The sequence below is a fragment of the Anas acuta genome, chromosome 26, assembly GCF_963932015.1.
Source record: "Anas acuta chromosome 26, bAnaAcu1.1, whole genome shotgun sequence".
Lineage (NCBI taxonomy): Eukaryota > Metazoa > Chordata > Aves > Anseriformes > Anatidae > Anas > Anas acuta.
In genome coordinates this window covers 4,451,881-4,470,701 of record NC_089004.1, presented here as the reverse complement: position 1 = coordinate 4,470,701, position 18,821 = coordinate 4,451,881, and the positions used below count along the sequence as shown (strand labels likewise).

The 18,821-nt window shown below is 52.4% G+C and overlaps 2 protein-coding genes across 4 annotated transcripts in view; one reads left to right on the top strand and one right to left on the bottom strand.

Annotated features, from left to right (window-relative positions):
* UBA52 (ubiquitin A-52 residue ribosomal protein fusion product 1) overlaps positions 1-18,821 on the bottom strand; it is a 113,122-nt gene that overhangs the window by 17,391 nt on the left and 76,910 nt on the right. The window lies entirely within an intron of this gene.
* Positions 1-18,821, top strand: part of ELL (elongation factor for RNA polymerase II) — a 48,498-nt gene that overhangs the window by 7,315 nt on the left and 22,362 nt on the right. For 2 of the 3 annotated variants that reach the window (XM_068661250.1, XM_068661251.1), the window contains exon 2: positions 15,717-15,764. In XM_068661250.1, coding sequence (XP_068517351.1) covers positions 15,717-15,764 — 48 coding nt within the window. Of the gene's footprint in view, positions 1-15,285; positions 15,310-15,716; positions 15,765-18,821 lie in introns of those variants that run through there. The other variant, XM_068661252.1, reaches the window with a different exon arrangement.

Genomic DNA, 18,821 nt, shown 5'->3' with positions numbered 1-18,821 from the left:
TTAAAAGGCCTGAGCGCATCTGAATGACAAGAAAAATTGGCCGTGTGGTATGCAAAGGATACGGGTTGTGGTTCAGCTCCTCCACGCACCCCTGCCCACGCGGCGGCGGCTCTGCGCCTGTTCCCCCGGTGCCAGGGCAGCCAGCTGGGTGCCCGAGCCCGGCTCTACCTCTCCCATGGGACCGAGCCTCGTGCAGACAGTGCCCTAAATCCCTCCTCTCCCTCCAGACCCCGCACGGAGCATCAATTTTTCACAGCCCAGCACGGGCGGGGTGGCGAGGAGGCGAATTTTTCCGCCCTGCCCGAGCTTGGGCAAGCGGAAATGGTGCGCTGGGAGCCTTCCAAGGCGGGTGGCCACGCTGGGCTCACCTGGCCACGGGGCTGAGGGAGGGGAGCAGCCCTCGCTCGCAGCCAGAGCTTCAGCTCTGCTCCTTTGAAGTCGTTCCCTGGGCGTCCGCCGCTCGCCGGAGGTGTGGTGAGGCCGGGCCCCATCGGGTCGCCTCGACTCAGCGCCTCCCCGGCGCGGTAAAAAAGAAAAAAAAAATTAAAAAAAGGCGTGATTCAGAGCCAAAGCCAGGGAGAAGTTCACGCGGGTCAGAGCGTGGGGTGGCCGCGAGTCACGGGGCGGCCGCCTTCCCTTGGGCAGCCTCCGATGCACGCGCTGCTGACGACAGCCGGGGCCCCGCAGCTCTTTGAACCCGCGGCTCCTGCGTCCCTGCTTCGCTCAGATGGCTCGGGGAAATGCTGACGGCACCTGGCCGCGCTTCCACGGCGCTCCGAGCCCGAATCGTGACCTCCCGTGGAATTAAGAACCTCCCGCACGCCCAGAAATAGGCCCTTAAGACGCGCGGAGGAGCTCGGCTGGCCGCTCTGCAGCGCGTGGCGGCGACCTCGCGGCCGGGTGGTCCCAGCCCCATTCTGACACAGGAGGGGCTCCAGGATAAAAGAACCTCAGCTATCGGTGGCCTCGGGGGGTCAGTGGGGAAGTAGCTGGTACTTCTCTTTTTTTTTTTTTTGCCTACAAAGAAGAAAAGCAAAAAAATTTTTTCCCAAATGCAAAGAAAAGCAAAATTTTTTTTCCAAAACGCAAAGAAGAGCAAATTATTTTTTCCAAAATGCAAAAAGAAGGCAATCTTTTTTTCCCCTAAATGCACAAAAAAGCAAAAATGTTTTCTAAAGTGCCTTTCACATTGCTGTGGGTCCATGTACCCTGGCGCTGATGAAGAGGACACAGGTAACAGCCAGCCACCGGTGCTCGTCTGTGTTCCAGAAGCCTGGCTTTCTGAAGGAGTAGGAAAATCACAATATGAGCAGTTGTAGGGTAAAACCAAACCCAGAGTCACCCAGTTCTCCCAGCCCGGAGCCTGGGAGCAGACCGAGGGCCCTGGAGCATGCAGATCCGCTCCGGAGGCAGCTTGTAGTTTAATTTGGGAAACGGGGAGGGAGGAAAAGACAGATCAAGTAAATCATTCATACCCTCTGTAAAAATAAATGGGATTTCTCGGATCTGCTTGAGATCCGCAGTGTGGTTGCGAGCACTTGCGAGCTTTTTTCCAGGGCTCGATGTGGAAATCGTTTACGGACGTAACGAGGACTTTGCTCGTAATCCAGCAGAGCGGCACGGCGGCGATTGCTGCGCTGCACCTGTAGCACTGCTCAGCTTTCCCAACCTGCAGAGAGCGGCGCCGAGGGCTTGGTGCCGAGTGCCCGGCGTGGCTCTGCGACCCTTCCTTCATCTCCCATCGATTTATCTCGTGGAGGTGCCGCCTGCGTGGAGCTCCCGTACAATTAGGGCCGTTTAACACCACCTCGAGGCCTGTTACTCCTCATTCAGGCTGCGTTTAAGGCAGGGAGAAGCGCGCTTTTATTCCAACCTCAGAATTAAGCAGGACCTGGAGCTCGGGCGGATTGTTATATTTAGCCCCAAATTTTGGGCAGCCAATTAAGCGCTGCTCAGCGGCCACACCGCATGCAGGAATTAAACAAACTGCCCGGGCTCCATCAGGCCAAAGAGATTCTCTGTCCTCATGCCCGAAATCTCACGGGGCTTTTGGGCTTGCACCCGGGAGCCTTCCTGCAGCTCTGTGGCCGGCAGAGGTGGTGTGTTTTTATTCCTCTTATCTGCAACATTTTTGTGTTCATTTTTGGCATGTGTTGTAACCTGAACTTTCGCAGGTGTCCTCGCGGGGAGCGGAGAAACATCTGAATTTTTTTTTTAATTATTTTTTTTTAGGGGTAGATTTTTGCCAGTTCAGAAGAGTGTGTTCTTTCTTCCCCTGTTTGTCGCTTTTATTTTTGGAGCGGGTTTGTTACCCACCAGCCTGGCAGTGCAAATAAAGCCGTGGCTGGAACAGTGCGGGGTCTGTGCTCCTCGCCGGCTGCCTGCCTGGGGGAAGGGAGCACCTCGGAGAACTCAGCGCCGGCTTCTTCGGGCAGCTGCTGGGACGGAGCCAGCGCCCCGAAGGGTGGCGTTGGCCGGGAGGTGCTGGCAGTGACGTGGGAGGGCACGGCACGGCAGAAAACCCCGTGGCTGCTTCATTTGGTGCTTTCAGCTGCTTTTTTTTTTCATCTGTAGATTCCCTCTGTGATGGGAAAGCTGCTGTTTGGGCTGAATTTATCGATTATTCTCCCACAAAGGTAGGGAGGTGGTAAAATGGTGCCGTGGTGCCACTGATGCTCGTGTTCCTGGAGTCTCAGCCAGCATCGGGGCACCTCTGCTTGGGTGTCCCCGACACCCGAGAGCAAAAAGCTTCAGCTTTTAAGGGAGATCTGCCCCACGGGGTGTTGGTGGGGTTTCTCCGGGATCCTTTTAGGATCCTTTTAGGATCCTGGCTCTGACTTGGTGAGGATCGACCAAAGAGCGTCTTAAGCAGAGCTTCGGCACCCTGCTAATTAGGCTTGAAGTGTCAAAGAGGACAGAGTCGGGCACAGGGAGAAAACTGGCCCAGGCTTGTTTTCCTAGGCTCAGCAGCGTGCGCGTTGGGTGAGATCCGTCCCAGGATGGTTGGACGAGTTAGTCAATCCTGATCTCTAAATTGCCTTTCTCTGTTTTTCTCTTGCAAGAAAAGTAGTAAAGCTGCGTGGATGATAAGCATCGCCCTGACGTTTCAGCAGCTCCCCTAAGCCGGCCTGTGAGCACATCGGGCGAGTGAATCAGCCGCCGCCGCGGCTTCGCGGGGCCGAAAATAAATGGGGCTTTCGTAAGCAAATGCGGTGGGCTGGAATCGCTGGGTTTTCATTAAAAGATTGCAGGGGAGCAAGCTGCTCTTTCCGCTCCGGCCTCGGGGCCGTGTTGTTCATTAACTGCTGGTGGCTCCTGTTTGCCTTGCGCGATAAGTGCGGCGCTGAGAGTGGCTGGCAGCGCCGCTGCCGTCACAGCTGCCCTTCGCGGAGAATTGCTCCTGATTTTTATTTATTTATTTTTTTTTTTTATGGCTCGCTTTCCTGACAGGTGGGTTTTCTGTGCAGCCGCCGCATCCCTCCTCTAATCGCCGCCAGCGCCATCTCTCCCCGCGCTTCGCAGCTTGGAAACGCTGCGCTGGGTACAAAGGTCGCTTCCAAATCTGCCGTGCGGGCCAGCGACGTCCTGCTCCCTAAGGAGCCTTAAAACCAGGCCTGGAGGGGCCGTGGGGCTGGCGGGGTGGATGAGGAGAGGAGCAGGAGGAGACCCACGGGTTGCGATCGCTGCGCCGGGCCCCCGGTGTCTCCGGTTCTTGCCTCCCTCGCATGGGGGGGTTTCAATGTTTCTCGTTATGCAAAGCAGCGCAGGTGGCTGGCAGCACAGTTCGCCTTCTCAGAAGCCAGGCAACCAACAGGCCTGCAGAAATCAGCTCGTGCTGTTCTCAGACCGCTCCTGCCCACCTCCCACAACCCAACCCGGTGCACCGAGGTGCCACGACCCCAACACTCGTCCTTCAGGGAGCCCACTCCTCGCTGCCACCCCATACGAGTCCTCCCATCCCTCCTCCTTCCTCCAAAATCATTTACCATTAAACAAAAGCTCCTAAACTTGTCATCCTTGCTCCCTCCAGCCCCAGTTGCAGTTGGGCTGTTTTCAGGCCCTCGCTGCCATCCCCTTCACCCTCCCAAAGCTCCTGTGCTGGAATTTCAGCACCTTCAGCCTCGTCTTGCTCTTCCCGGCTCCTTTGAGTCTCCTCCAGTGAAAACTAGGTCAGAAACCACTGGCAGCTTCTGCGATTTCACCGGTCCTGGTTTCTGAGTTGTAACCCGGCGTTGCTCTGGGTTTGATCTCTTGCTTTACCGCACGAAACCTCTCCGCTGGCTTTGTACCAGCAGCCCGACGTGGCAGGGCAGGTGAAGCTGCTCCCAGTCGCATCTGGATTGTAAAAGCCCCGTTACCTTGATTTGGGCTGAAAAGGTGAATTGTATGATCCTTACACATGATGCCTGGGATGCCAAACTGACAGTTTTTTCCACGAGCTTGCCCAAACTGCAGATTTTCAGGCAGTTTTTGTGCAGCCAGCTTCCTAGCTGCGCCGAACCAGCTTCTCTTTGTGTCTGGGTGGCTTTTTCGCCCCATGGGTGAAAGCAAAATAGCCTCAAAAAAATAAAATCAAAGTAATCGGAAACCTACAAATTGGCAAAGAGCACAGTAAAGCGGGTCTATTGGAGGTAACTTAAAATATTTATTTTTAACTGGGGGTTCTGGCTGACTGCACCCATTCAGCGTTTTCCTAGGACTATTATTGGCAAGGTGCTCGGAGGCTGAGCTGGAGAGAGCCTCAGTGCACAGCGAGACCCGCTGGTGTCATGTAAGAGGATCCCTACCCCTGCCTCTTCTTTTCCTTTAGGCAGGCTGGGAGCTAGCTAGCAGTATTGGGATAATTCAGCATTTTTGATTAATGGCATTGAAATTAATTTGTATTTCTCAGGATAGCTTAAAGGTTGTGGTTTTAAGCTCTGCCTGAGCCGTAGTCTCCGAGTTTTCCCAGCAGGGTGAGTTGGTTTGGTAGCCTGGTCATTCACCCATCTTCCTCCTTTTTCTGTGTCTCCTGCTGCTCTGTGAACATTTTCTAAGGTCTGAGGCTCCCTGGGTTGCAACCCCTTGGTGTGGAGGTGCCCGTGCGGTGCCACCCGTACTTACAGACCTGAACGGGCTCGCTAAACCCAACGCCTCTGCTCCCAGGTGGGAAATGGTAGCTGTGCTCCCCAGCGGGACCTGGAGGTGAAATGTTTTCGGTGAGGAGAGGCTCTGATGGAGGGCAGATGGAGCAAGGCTCTGCTCTGCATCGGGATCTGAGCTCCTCTGCATCATTTCCACAGCGCAGCCTCCAGCCTCGGGCAGCGGAGCGCGGCCGTTGTCAGCGCGATGGAGGTTGTGTTATTTATGATAGGGGCGAGGGGGAGTGCAGACATGCTCTCGTGACACACTTGTCTGTGTTATTTTGGGAAAGCAGAGTGCTCTCCTAATGCTGGAGTGTTTTGTGTAGTTCAAAGGCTAAAACAACAGGAAAAAAAAACCACAACTCCTTCAGTAGTACATCGACCTAATGCTGCCGATTATGGGAAAACTTCCTTTGAACCGTGGGACTTCTCCCAGCCTTCTGAACCAGGGCTGCCTCTCCATCCACACCTTCAGCTTGACCAAAGCAGCGGGCATGTGTGTGCTTTACACCCGTAAAGGTAAAGGACAGAGGTACAGGACTGCCTGTAGGCAGCTTTTGTAGGGCAGCAGGTGAGGAGGAGGCACCACGAGCTCCTTTCTTGCGGGCAGTGCCGCTTTGGTGGCCTGGGCGAGGGATGCTTTGTTGACAAACGCTTGGGTTCTGTTTCCATGGCAGTAGGGGTGGCAGAGGTGCTGCAGTTGCCCCAGGGTGGTGCAAGCCCTCTCCTGCTGCTGACCCTCATCGGAGCTCAGGAGCTCCGAAGTGGGAGCTGGGCAGGATAAGGTGCGGGGTCGTGGCTCAGAGGAGCGCTCAGACACAGCACGACTGCCCCAGGAGCTGGTGAACGCCCATGGTGATCATGTTATTCTCCTAGCACATGGGCCTGCTCCCAGGAGGGAACCACTCTTGGTCCTTCCTACATTTAACAGCTCATCCTTAATCTTTTCATCCAAGTTTATTGGAATTATCCATTGCTGGTTTCGAATTTAAGGCCACTGAGGGTGCGAGGGGTGAGGAACAGAAATGCTTCGTAGTCGCCATGACCCTTTTGGGGAAATCAGACCCAACTTTGTCAAAATAACCCCAAAGCAGTGTCGTCCTGGAAAGGCTAATCGGTGATGAGCTCCCTCCTAAGATGGTTGTTAGGAAGCAGAGTGATTTTCCACGACTGAATTTGTTTTCCTTAGGATGCTCAGAAACTTTCTGGTCTCCTTTGAGCGGTGACCGCATCACCAGCATCTAGTGAACAGTCCCGAGCCTCGCTCCTCTTCTGGAGGAGGCACAGAAGTCTTCTCTCGAGGTATCTTGTACCAGAGGAATGGCTTTTAAAATATTAATCTCAGAGAATCTAAAACTCCTTAATGGGCCTTGGCTCATCAAAGTGTTTAAGTGAAGCCTTTAGGGAAAAACAGAACCGCCGTTCACCTTTAGCAGAGTTGGGAATTTTGGATGATTCAGTTTCCTGCTGCCAGTTTGTTGTGTTGTTGTTTTTTGTGTTGTTTTTTTTTTTTTTTTTCAGTCCTTTCCCAATTTAACAAGCTCGTCTGATGGCTGCAGTAAAAACTCTGCTGCAAAAACCGAGCGGTGTTGCGTGCGTGAGACGATCGCCCAGGGAATTGTGAGCAGGGATGTCTTCATGGGATCCTTGCCAGGCCGAGGGCTCTGCGAACTGTCTGCGTGCAGCTGCTGAGCCGTGCCGCCCAGTTTCTGTTGGGAGAGGGTTTAATAATTATTAAAGCTATTAATATTTCCGCTGGACGTAGGCAGAATGGGAAACGTCTTTGTGGACTGGGGTTGCTTGTTGGAAATGGCGTTTCGCAGCAAATCCACGTGTTCTGAAAACAGAGCTAAGAGGGTTTGTTCTCCTCTGCCTGCGCTTTAGAAATCCCAATATTTGCCTTTCTTTTTCTACCCTGTCTTTGAATTCTGGTTGCTGTATCTGCTAACGGATTCAGCTGTGCTGGAAGGTAGACCTGGTAAGAAAGGGCTGGTTTCAGGCTGTAGGAGCCGAGTTAAATTCTGACTTAATTGTTGAATTTAAGGCGTCTTTTTCTCCTGTGTAAGCTGTAGAGTTGCTATTTTTAAAGAGGAGTGGTTTGGGGGGGGGGGGGGGTGGCGTTAATTTAACATAAAAACGCCTTTTCCCCAAGCTCTGTTTCGAGTGCTTGCGAGTACCAGAACAAGGGAACCCACCTGGAGTTTTGTACCTACGTTTTTTTGGCGACAAACTTGCCAGCGCAGCACTATCTTTGTGCCGCTGCTTCGAGGGACGTTGTTCCAACTTGTCTGCTGCCATCACTTCACCTCCTAGTCCGAGTTACAGAAGAAATACCTTCTCTGGAAACGCTACGATGACTTTTCGGGCAGGATTTGGGTGATTTGTGGTGTTAGCAGGAAGGGGAAGGGGCTGCTGGGCTTCTTCTGGAACTGTTTTGGGCAGGGGATGAACGGGCAGGGTTGGTACAAGAGCGCCGTGCTGACTAACAAGGGCAGCACAGCTCCGTGAGTTCCTGGCTCTGGGTGTCGGTGGGGGGCTGGGATGCCCTCCTGCGATGAGGAACGGCCCCAAAAAATCCAATAATTGCAAAAACGGAACTTCTCTTTTCCGAGGGATGCCGTCATTGCGTCAAAACTACCGGAGTGGAAGGGGCCTCCTGGGTTATTGTGCTAAAAAAAAAAAATAGGAATCGTGTGTTTTGGTAATTGTTGCATAATAGCTACGTTTTTAATTGATTACCAGGCTGCTCTGAACACTTGTACTGCACACAGGGACTGTGCTGGGACGCCAGCCTGCCTTTTGCCTGAAAACCTTTGATTTGTGAGCCTTTGGAGGTGGTGGGGGTTGGCCATCGGGGTAAATCCTCGCCGAGGAGCCCGGCCTCGTTAGCAGTGAAATTGGTGGGAGTTTGTGGTGATTAAACTCCAGCTAACGATGCTGTAAGGTTCTCGTGGCACCCGGCGTATGGCGTAAAGAGCGGAGGCTTTATGGTTATTGCCTCTTGGTAGGCTTAATGAGCAGGTCTCCCTTAGCTCCCTGGAAAAGCAAAAGAGGGGGGGGAGAAATAAAGCCCTGGATTAAAAAAAAAGGAGCGAGAGGAGGGCTGGGAAACGAGGCCGGCTCCTCCAGCAGCACCAGAGCCAGGTGGCTGTGCCCGAGTTAATTGGGATTTCGGGGTGCTCAGTGTCACAAAACCACCTTTGATGTCTCCCTCTTTATAAATTCCCCGTGACCTCGGACTGCAAGGTGTGGGTCCGCGCCGCTTTCCCCACAGACCCCACGGAGCGCGTGGAGCGGTGCCGCTGGGCACCTGGTGGTGGGACCTTTAAAAAGCAGGTATTGAAGCCTTATTTAGAACAGGAGCCTTGTGGCTCTTAAAAAAAAAAAAAAAAAACGAAAAGCTGGGCTGTGCCTGCCCGTCCCCAGGGCTTGTTCTCTTGTTCTCCACTCAGTCTCTGCAGGAACCTCTCCCCTCTCTGGAGACAGGTAGGGTCGGCTCTCCGGGGCTCCCTGCGTGGCCCAGGTCCTTTGTCTGGAAAAACAAAGCTCGGAGTTTTCTTTGGAGACAGACCATTGCGTCTTAATTGTCCATTTAGGGTTTACTTAAGAGCGCTTTTCTGGATGGCTTGCGTTGACTCCCTGCCTTTGTTCCCGTGTAGCTGCTTGCTGAGCTGGAACAAGTCATTCAGGAAAGTTTTCCGTCGGCTCTCTCTCTTGCAGCCGTTTCAGCGGCCAGATCAGGGATGTGCGCACGTTCCTTACCCAACAGCTCCCTGGCGCTGCTTTTGGGAGACTCTTCCCAGGTCGCTGCTCTCCTATTGCCGTGGAAATTCAGGAGGGGATGCAGGCAACCCAGTGGGTCTTTGAATCCCCTTGGCCAGGTCTTCCGTGGCCAAAAGAGGTCTCCTGCTTTCCAGCAGCCACAATAAACATGGTACAAGAGCTTTGCTTGCGTTTCTCTAAGCAATCAGGCCTCTTAAATTGTCTTCTTGAAAGGAATCGCCTGGATTGCACATGTGTCCGGCTCTTTCTAGCAGAACACGACCGCCCCTCGTGCCAGCCGAGCCCCTGGGCTTCGTGATCGCCGTGTGCTTTGTCCCGAGGCCTGGGGAGTTGGAGCCCCGTTACCAAAGCCGCCTTCCACGCTGTTTGCTGGCTGCTGTTCAAGGCCATCGCAGTATTGCATCTCCTGCCACAGGGCCCTGGTTCAGAGTTGCGAAGCTGATTTCTGAGTGTAGGGGCAGCAAAAACACCCTGCGGTTCAAAACACCCTTCAGTTCTGCACTGGGGAGCAAGGATTCACTTGAAGCATGCCTGGAAAGACTGACTTGAAGTCTGTGACCAAGCCAAAAAAAGAGATTTTCACTGGGTAACAAGAGATTTTAACTGGGTTTGAGCACAAAATTGCCCAAGTTCAGCTCTCCTGTGTGTAAAGCCGGGCTGAGCGGTGTCAGAGCTGTTGGTTGGGTTTCAGAGCTGAGTCCCACGGAGCAGCTTCATGCCCCGGGGAGGTGACTGCTCGGGCAGTTTCCCCACCTCGTTTCCCTTCAGCTCTCTCACATCTGGTTCGGAGCTGCTGTGAAGCCTGCAGAGGGCTTTTACCTCGTCCTCACCTGCAGCCTGGCGAAGCGGGGTTGGCTCGGTTCGGGTTAAGGCCCCCCCAAAAAAAGGGCTGTGTCCCCCGCCACGCCGCGTGGTGTTCAGCGAGATCTTTGTAACCAGGATTAGCTGAGCTCAGGGGATCCAGGCATGCGTGAGAGCAGCCTCCGTGGCCAGCTCAGCGCTCGTGCCTGTGGGGTGACATCTTGATGACAGAGGAGTTTAATTGCTTTCTGCTCTGCTGATCCAAGCCATTGTCCATGTAGGGACTGGCTCCCTGCTTTACGTTGCAGGCACAAAGCGTTTCGATTAGGCTACAGATTTTTAACTTAATCATGGGTCTTACTCACCAAACTTGCTGTATGGCAGGTGGGCTGGCGTACCCCGTGCTCAGACTGGGCGCTGATGTCCGACTGCATGTGCTAACAACACCTCCTTACCACTGCAAGTCATAACCACCACTTAATACAACTCCTTCCCTGTCTTATAGGGGCACTGGTTGCTTTTGAGCCTGAAAAAAAAGGGAAAAGTAGGGAAAAACTACCGAGGAAGTGACATTTGCGCTGTACGAGCTCACATAAATTACGCAATTACAGCCGAGGAAGCCAGTCTGTATTTTGCAGCCTGGCAATTAAAACTTGAAAACGTCCAGCTTAGCGTTTTGACTGACAGAAGAGATCTTTATCGGGCTGCTGCCGCTTGTACTGCGCCGTGCTCGGATTTGTAGGCGCTGTAATACTGCAGTGATAATCTGCATCCAGTAATGATTTTAGGAAAATCATTGCTTGCAATGTCTCTGATGCAGTTCATGGGGCGATGAGTACGTCTCCAGCTCTTAAACCTTCACCAAAAGCACCTTTTTTCTGGCGATTTTTATTAAAAACTCAAGTGTCCATCCCCAGTGCTTCTGTTTCACGTTGGAAAGAGGAGGAAGGAGCAGGAGAGCGGGGAGCTGAGCCCAGCAGGTAGATACGTCCATCGTGGGACAGCCCTGCCCTCCTCAAAGTAATCGGTGGGGTAATTTCGGGAAGGAGAGGAGCGAGCAGATGCTGACAGGTAATTTTGGGGAGCGCTCCCCAAGGAGCAGGGACATCGCCTGCCAGCACCTCTCGGTGCTGCACTGCTCCTGCACGAAGGCTGCTTGGGGCACGGCGGGGTTTGCATCTCCAGAAGGACCAGGGGGACCCTGAGACCTCCAGGAACATCTGCAGAAGGACCAGGGGGACCCTGAGCCCTCCAGGAGCATCCCCGTTGGCACAGCAGCCGGTGACACCCCTCTGAAGTTCAACTCCTGCTTCGGTAGCTTTGGATTTACATAGGATTTCCAAGACTTTCCCAGAGAACGTGGTATTTGACTAGTAAAACCAGCAGCTTGTCTCCAAGGCGTGTGTAGCATAAAAAGGGCTGGGAGGCTTTGTAGTTTAGGTCAAAAAAGAAATTATATGGGATGTGTAATTTTCAAGTCTCGGTAGACCTGATCCCATCTGCAGCCTGCCAGCCTCCTCGGCTTCAAACGAGATCGTGGGGAGGCCTGGATGGCAGGGAGACGGCATTTTAATTCCCTAAGTAATGGATGGGACATAAAAAAGAATATTCAGGAGGCTTTTTTTTACCTGCTGGGCTTCTGGTAGGAGGTAAATAGAAGCCTTAGAAAGGGGAACGTCCTGGGAGAAGCCTTTTGTCTCTGCGGCGCCTCCCGGGACGGCTCTGGTAATTGAGCACCGGTAAACTCTGCGCACGCACAGCCTCTTGGAGTTGTTGTGGCTGCATTCAGAGGTATTTATTTCCACGGGGGTTTCTATATCTTGCCACTCGTAATGAACTCTGGGGCTCTGCGGTGTCTCCTGCGAGTCTGTCGCCCCGAGACGCCGGGCGGATCTGCTCCTGGTTTGTCTCTGACGTCCCCAGGTCTGCGCCGTGCCTTGAAAACAAGGAGCGAGCACCAGTATGAATTTTTGAGCCATGCTTGGGTCTGCAGAGCACATTTTGCATCAACCAGTAACCAGAGAATTAAAGGAACTTGGGGCTTGGGGTATGAACTAGTCTGAAATGTAGGATTATTTTTTTTTTTCTTCTCATTTTCGTCGCTGGCTTTTCAGGTGTGGCTGCAGCCCCACGCGACCCGCTACGTGTGGCGCTTGAAAATGCCCGGCTGCTTCCCGTTCCTCTGTGCATTTACTGCTGTTTTTGCCACGAATTTGAAATGTATGCAAGAAGCTTTGAATTCTGCAAAGAACCCTCTCGTTCCAACACAAACAGGGCCAAGCTTTCATTTCCTCTGCTTGCTGGGCGTTTGTGACTCTCCAGCATCCCAGGCAGCAGGCAGACACCGGGGCTCAGTAGGGGCACGTCGTTGCCATATAACGCTGCCTCCAGGACGGATTCCAGTAAGTGCACAGCCCGACTTCTCGCCACAAAGTGTTCCTCCATTCCCTGCGTTTCCCCGAACAAACGGGGAGGTTTCCAGCTGCTTGCTTGAGCTGAGCCAGCCTTCCCCGAGCCCCTCTGGGATTTCTGTAGGGCCACGAACAGTCCCCAAAGTCATGGGGTGGGTCGTGCAGCCCTATTTTTCTGGGCCTAGGTGGGAGCTGCCCATCCAGCTTTCCCCCTTGGCGTGGTTAAAACCTCATGGCATGATCAGACCAAGCTGCCCTATAAAGTATCCTGGTGGCTCCATGTGCCATTTTTATGGGGTTTATTGACATTTCCTAGTTCCTTCTTCCTTCCTCAAGCTTCCATGAGTCAGATCTGGAGAACTGCACTGCGAGGAGTTGCTAGCCCATTAAATTTAAGGGCTTTTACCAACCTGAGTTAGGGCTTACGAGTTCTCCTCGCCCAGCGAAGCTAGAGGAGGGCGAGCAGAACAAGGTGCTGATAGAAAACGAATGTTTGGGGGGAGCTTTGGGGTTGAGTGTTCATTTTTTTGGTGTAAAAGTGTTAAGTGTTCATTTTTTTGGTGTAAAAAGGTTTCGGTGTGGGTAAGGCTGCTACAGGAAGGATTTGGCAGCTTGGGGAGGCACGAGGCTGCATTTTCTCTTACGGTAGGATGGGAGAGAGCTTGATGCTTGACCCCCTTGCTAGGAAACCTTTTGCTGAAACAACAGTGGGCACAACTCCTGCTCCTCGCTGTGCTTCATGGGGCTTGGATCGCTCCCGGTGTACTCATGGCACACCACGGTGCTGGTCGTGCTTGGCAGACACTTCTCTGCTCCCATGCATCCCAGAAGCCGTGCTTGGTTGCTCCTGGACCTCCTGAAGCACAGAACTGGACCCTCTGGACCCCCCTGGCTGTCCCTAAATCCCCCTGGACCTCCTGCTGGAGCTGTAGGGGAGCACAGCGGGTACCTGGCGGCTGCTTTTGGGGCCAGGGCTGTTGTCTCTTGCTCGGAGCAGTCACCTCGCTCCCGTCCTGATCCTGCTCAGCAGCCGGTAGCTATTCTTAGGTGCCCGGGGAGCCTCACGGAGGAATAAAGCCTGTGCAGGTGGCTGGGTTGCTCAGGTGGATTTCTCTGCCTTGTTTTGCCTCTTCGCTGAGATTTCTCCAGGGTCCTTGGCTTACCGAAGATGTGCTGAGCCCCGGGAGCTGGGGCTGAGCAGCTGCTGGTGTGCGTTGAAGGGAAAACAGGAAAAAAAAACAAACAGAAATATGGAGGGAGCGTGCTCGCCCCCCATGGATGGTGCCACAGCTTCTAGGAGGCTGAAATGAGGGAGTTGGCTGCCTGGCATCACCAAGAGGAACGGGGTGACTCTTCAGAAGGTGGTGGAGGGATTTGGGAACGGCAGCAGGAGCTCCTTGGTGGTGGTGTTGGTCTGCGGGGAAGGCTGAGCCAAAGGAGCTGCAGATCTAGATGGAAATCCACCTTTAGTTTGGTTCAGCTTAATTCATCTTTCATTAGGAGTGAAGGTGTACCCGCAAAGATTCAGGGAGTTCTATTAGAAGAAATTAAAATCATCTCTTTGATTAGGGTGGGGTGCATGGGTTTGCTTTTGCCCTGGGTGCCCTGCAGGAGGGGGTTGTGCGCGTGCTGGACCGGCCCCGCTGTGACACCGCCGAGCACACAGGGTGCAGGAGGGAGAAGTGCTGGTTTCAGGAGGTCAGTAAAGCAAAGCTGCAGCTTTCCATCGAGCACAAACTCTCATTTTTAAGTTTGAGATTGCACATTTCATCTCAAACCACCTAGCATGTAGATGAGGGGGTTTATAACTTCTGTAATTAAAGCTTGTCCTGATACTGCCGTGCTGTGTTACCTTTCTAGCCCATTTAAGTCATTTTCCAGAATGACTCGCAGGACTTCACGAAGCCCTGACGAGCCGTACAAGATCCCTCCTCGGGTTTTTATTTCCCATCCAGATTTTTTTAACGTTTCGTGTGCTCGTGTGGGTTTCTGGACGCCTGGCGCTGCGCACGCTGACACCGGGAACAAAAAGCTGGCCGGCCCGTCCATGAACAGCACGCTGTGGTATGCGGTGTCGTGGCACTCAAGGAATTCAGTGATCTCTGTACGAAGAGCAAGAAGTTGTTTATTGGGCCTCTATAAAGGTTGCAATAAAGCTGCCTTTGCAACGCGAGGCGAGTGCTGTCAGCTCCGAGCACGTTCCCCCTTTGCTCGCTGGCAGAAGCATCCCGCGAGGAGTCAGGGGGTGCTGTGGCTCTCTTCACGTGCAGGGGATGAGCTCTTAAAAGGCTCCGGAGGCTTTGTCTTAGCGTGAGCTCATTCATTTGTGGCAGAAGGATTTTTCGTGCTAGGAGATTTTTTTTTTTCTTCCTTTTTGGTTAACGTCGACGTATTGCGGCTTAGATTCTTCCGTCCTGGGCTGGGAGAGCCTTTGGGAAGGTTTTACGAGATGATAAACGTAGCCCCTGTGCCTGCTTCTGCCAGCAGGAGGTTTTGGGATCCCGCGTGGCACCAGGACGGTGCCAGAATTTAGGAGCTGCCACCGCTGACCACAGAAGGGGCAGCTCCCTTTGAGCTCATGAAGCTCTTCTTAGTGTTTTTGCCATGAAAACGCGTCTCTGACACACGTGGCAACGTGTTTGCTTCTAAAAGACACAGCAAGAGACTGGGAAAGCCTTCTGTCTCGGGGGGCTTCTCCCCAGGACCCCCCAGGACTCTGCTTTTCCACCCCATGGGGCACGGCCCCAGCCCACAGGAGAGATTCGTTCAGCATCTCCTGGGATTTTCCCAGGGTTTAGGAAATAAAACCAACACAGCCCTGATTCTCCTGAAATTTAAGGGAGGGGGGAAAAAAAAATCTCGGTGGGACTTGGATCTTCTTTCCCTGGGGGTGAAACCCAAATAAGAGCTGGGGTTGGAAAACCGTTGTGAGCCTTGTGAAATCACAGCACAGCGCTGCAGAAAGACCAAAATCCTGAAGTAAAGCCTGAACTCGGTGGTGTTTCTCTGTCTGGAGCACGTTTAAGGGGTTTTAAAGCAAACTGGGGAACGATTTCACGAACTGCAGGCAAATCCTCCTGGAGGAAGAGGCCGATTGTTGGAACGGGCAGCGCAGCAGCAGGGTTTTGCAACGAAGCCGCAGTTTGCTTTCCCAGCGAGCTGCCAGCTTTCTCCTGGAAAAAATGTGCCTGGTGCGTTCTCACAGTGAGCACTGTCAGAAATTTTCCCCTCAAATATCCCCCGTTCAGCTCAAAACTTACATAAGCACTGGAGGCACACGTGTCGTCTGTTCCCTGCCCGAAAAGCGGTGCAGGGAGCGGGAAGGAGCCCGGTGGAGACGATCTCGGAGCTTTCCTGCTGTCTGGCTTTCAAGAGTGAAATCGTTTAACCGGTGGTGACGTTGCACTTTTATCCCTTTTCTAGGTACAAATCGATAATTCGGGAGTTTTCTCTCGGAGTTGTGTCCATCTCTGAACCTCGTTCCTTTAAAAAAAAAAAAAAGCACAGTTGAAAAAATGAAGCTGCCTGCTGGTTTGCAGGGAATGGCTGAGCTTGAGACTTCTCTAATTATTTTTTTTTCCTTTATTTGTTTTTGTAGGATTCTGTGACATCAAAACCAGTAATCCAGTTTCAAGGGAGCCAAGGGGTAAGTTTGTGTATGGGTTGCCTTGGGAAGTGCTTTACTGGCTTGTTTATGCAATTATCTGAGCACGGGCTTTGTGCTGTACCTCTGTCCTGCTCCAGCCCAAAGAGCGATGCTCTGACCTCTGAAAGTGAGGGATGTGAAGCTCCGACGTGGTCCAGGAGGAAGGAATTGTTCCAATTCCCCTGACCACGTGGGCTCTGTCAGAACTTTCCTCCCACTTTATTTTCTCAGCTTGCTTGATCCGTAGCTCTGCAAAGTGCTGCTGGGGGGAAAACTTGGTTTTATAGGGTGGGTAGGACGAGGAGACTGCGAGTCCACTGCTGGTAAGGGTGAGGTGGGGGCAGCCATCCCTTAAAACCTCGCCTGTGTCCTGGGGAAACTCCTCGCCAAGCCTGGTAAACGTGGTGGGAGGCTTTGGGCACAAATGATGACAGTGGTGGTGCTCAGAGGCTGCTGCGAATGCCCCGAGGCTTTATTTAACTCGAGCTTCTGAACAACCGGGCCGTTTCTGTGAGTACCAAAAGTTTTTTTATATTTAGGAGTTTTATTTCTTTAACTTCTGCTCTGATGACCGAGCTCCTCCAGGGTATTTATAGAAGCCTGAAGCCGTCTGTCATGCCGGTTACTGACAAGGGTGAGATTTAATTGGTAGCTTTTCTCGTATCGCAATGCTTCGGTGAGCTTTAAAAACGTCACTTAGACAGCGTTTAGACACCAAAAGGTGAGTGTTCCTTCGGGTACTCTGCAGGAGGAAGGAGGGTGCAGTGTTTTCAAGAATCTGAACTCAGCTGTAAATAACTCCGTGATTTTTTTGGGGTGGCACAGCAGAACTTGGAAAAGTGCTTGAGTTAAGTAGGCAGTGAGGTCAAGCACGGGGCTTGCCCCTATTTTCTCTCGTGGTGTTTGTTTCCTTGGTCCATAGCAAAACACCGCAGGAAAGACACAATTATTATCAACTAAGAAAAGTACAACCTGAGAAATAAAGAAAGGAACAATTTCCAGTTTGTTTTTTTCCCCTCTGATTACAATTAAAGTCCCCAGAAAGCTCAGTCCCGATGGCAGCCGGCAGCTGAAGCTGGGTAAAATTGGAAGCGAGCGACAGAAGTGGCAGGGCGGCGTGATTTACTGTCGGGAGGTGAGCAAACAGCTTTGCCTGGAATAAAGAAGCCAAAGGACAGCAGCGCCTCGCCTCCCCTTCACAGCCTACCTTGGAAGGATCTGACTTCTCCTGTAGAGCTGCCTAAGTGCTGGAAATGCCTCCTCTTGTACTTAATCTTCGTCCTCAAAGGAGATGCAAACAGTGGCACAATTAATCAGAACAACTTTAACGCTCCGCTGCCCTCAGCTGCCGTGCTCCTCGTTTGCCAATCTGCAGTATTAGCAGTGCTGGAGCACTTCTGGGCTTTTCCAGGTGAAGGACAAGAAAAAACAGTTAAAAAAAAAAATGCAATTCCTTGTTTAAAAAGAAAAGAACTGCAGTCGGGCGCTGGTGGAGGAGCGGAGCGGCGCGGCTGGAGGGAGATGTTGGAGCTGACCTCCGCCTGCCTCCCGCTCAGCTGCGTAATTAATTGCACTGTCGAGTAAAGGCCAAAGGTAGGGCTTTGAAGAAAGCAAGCCCCAGCTCAATTGGGGCAGATAGAAAGAGCTCTTTGTCCTTTTATTATTATTTTTACGGGGGATGACAAGAAGCTGGCAGCTGTGTAACCATCTGGTTTTAAGTGCAGCGCTCGTGTATGTCAAGACTGCGCCCTGCTTTAAGGAATTAACAGCAGGGCTTTAAATACTTCCCAGCGAGCTTTCTACCAATCGGGCTGAAAAGACAATTCCAGTAATTTAACGAGTTCTGAAATTCAGATGAATTCGCCTTGAAACGCGTTTGGTTAGCTGGTTATTCCTGCAGTGCGTTTCCCCCACTATACCTTAATTCCCCATTAGGAAGTCCGTTTGGCTTCCTAATAAATGTTACGGAGAGGAGTTCAGATTAAACTTTGGGGGTTTTTGGCTTTTGTACCTAGCATGGATGTCACAGCATGACTTAAGGCAGCATCCAGTGACACGAGACTGGAGCAGGGAGACTTCTCTGCGTAAGTACCCATCGCATGAGGACAAAATCCCAAGCATTTGGTGTTCCAAGGGAAGCAGGATGTAAAATAAGAGCTGCTGCTTCCTTACTTTGGTACTTCCTTACTTTTGGAGGTGGCAGCTCCACCGGCAGGGTGCTGGAGGAGGATGTTGGTGGCTTCATCCCAAATTTCCCAGCTGTGATGAGGTGAGACCTCCCGAACGGACCCTGGTCTGCGACAGAGCTCCCGAGGCTCCACAAACTGTGCTCAGCGAAGGATCCTGGCCTTGGGAAGCATTTTTTTATGGCAGCACCAGTCTTTTTTAATCACCTTTTCGGTGCACTTCTGTAGCTTCAGAACCTCGATGGGAATTGGTGGTTGTGCGTGGAGCATGAAGGCAGGACCAGGACCGCTTGGGTGCTCCTTGGGAGCAGCACCTGCTCATTCCACCTTTCCATCACAAACTGGGCTTTCTTTGATAATTTTACAGCTCTGTACAGAGTCCTGAGCGCTTTGCTTGTTCCAACATGCACGTAGATGAGATTTTCAGAGCTCGGGTAGCAAAGCATTGCGAGCGGGGGGAGCTGGAGTGCGCGACTTGTTTTTTTGGTAAAATCAGACAGAGAATTACAGAAGAGCTTGGGGCAAATTTGCAGGTGCTTACTGGGGGCAGCTGGGACAGGGAGGAGGAGGAGGAGGAGAACTGAACTGGGGAGAAAAGAAACCTTCAGGTGCCAGGTCAGTACGGCTTTCTTACAAACGCCTCCTGGGTACGGAGCCTTTGAACTGAACGCGATTGGAAAATATTACACGGCCCCTGTTTCTGGGGATGAAGTTGTGCTGGTATAAATAGAGGAAGGTGAAATTACCATTCAGGGCGAGCTGTACACAGATGAATATTACTTGAAAGAAGAAACATAAGTCACATCTGTACCGAGCTATTTTTAAGTGTCTATGGTTACTGGTGTAAGACTCTGCACCAAAATTAGGGCTC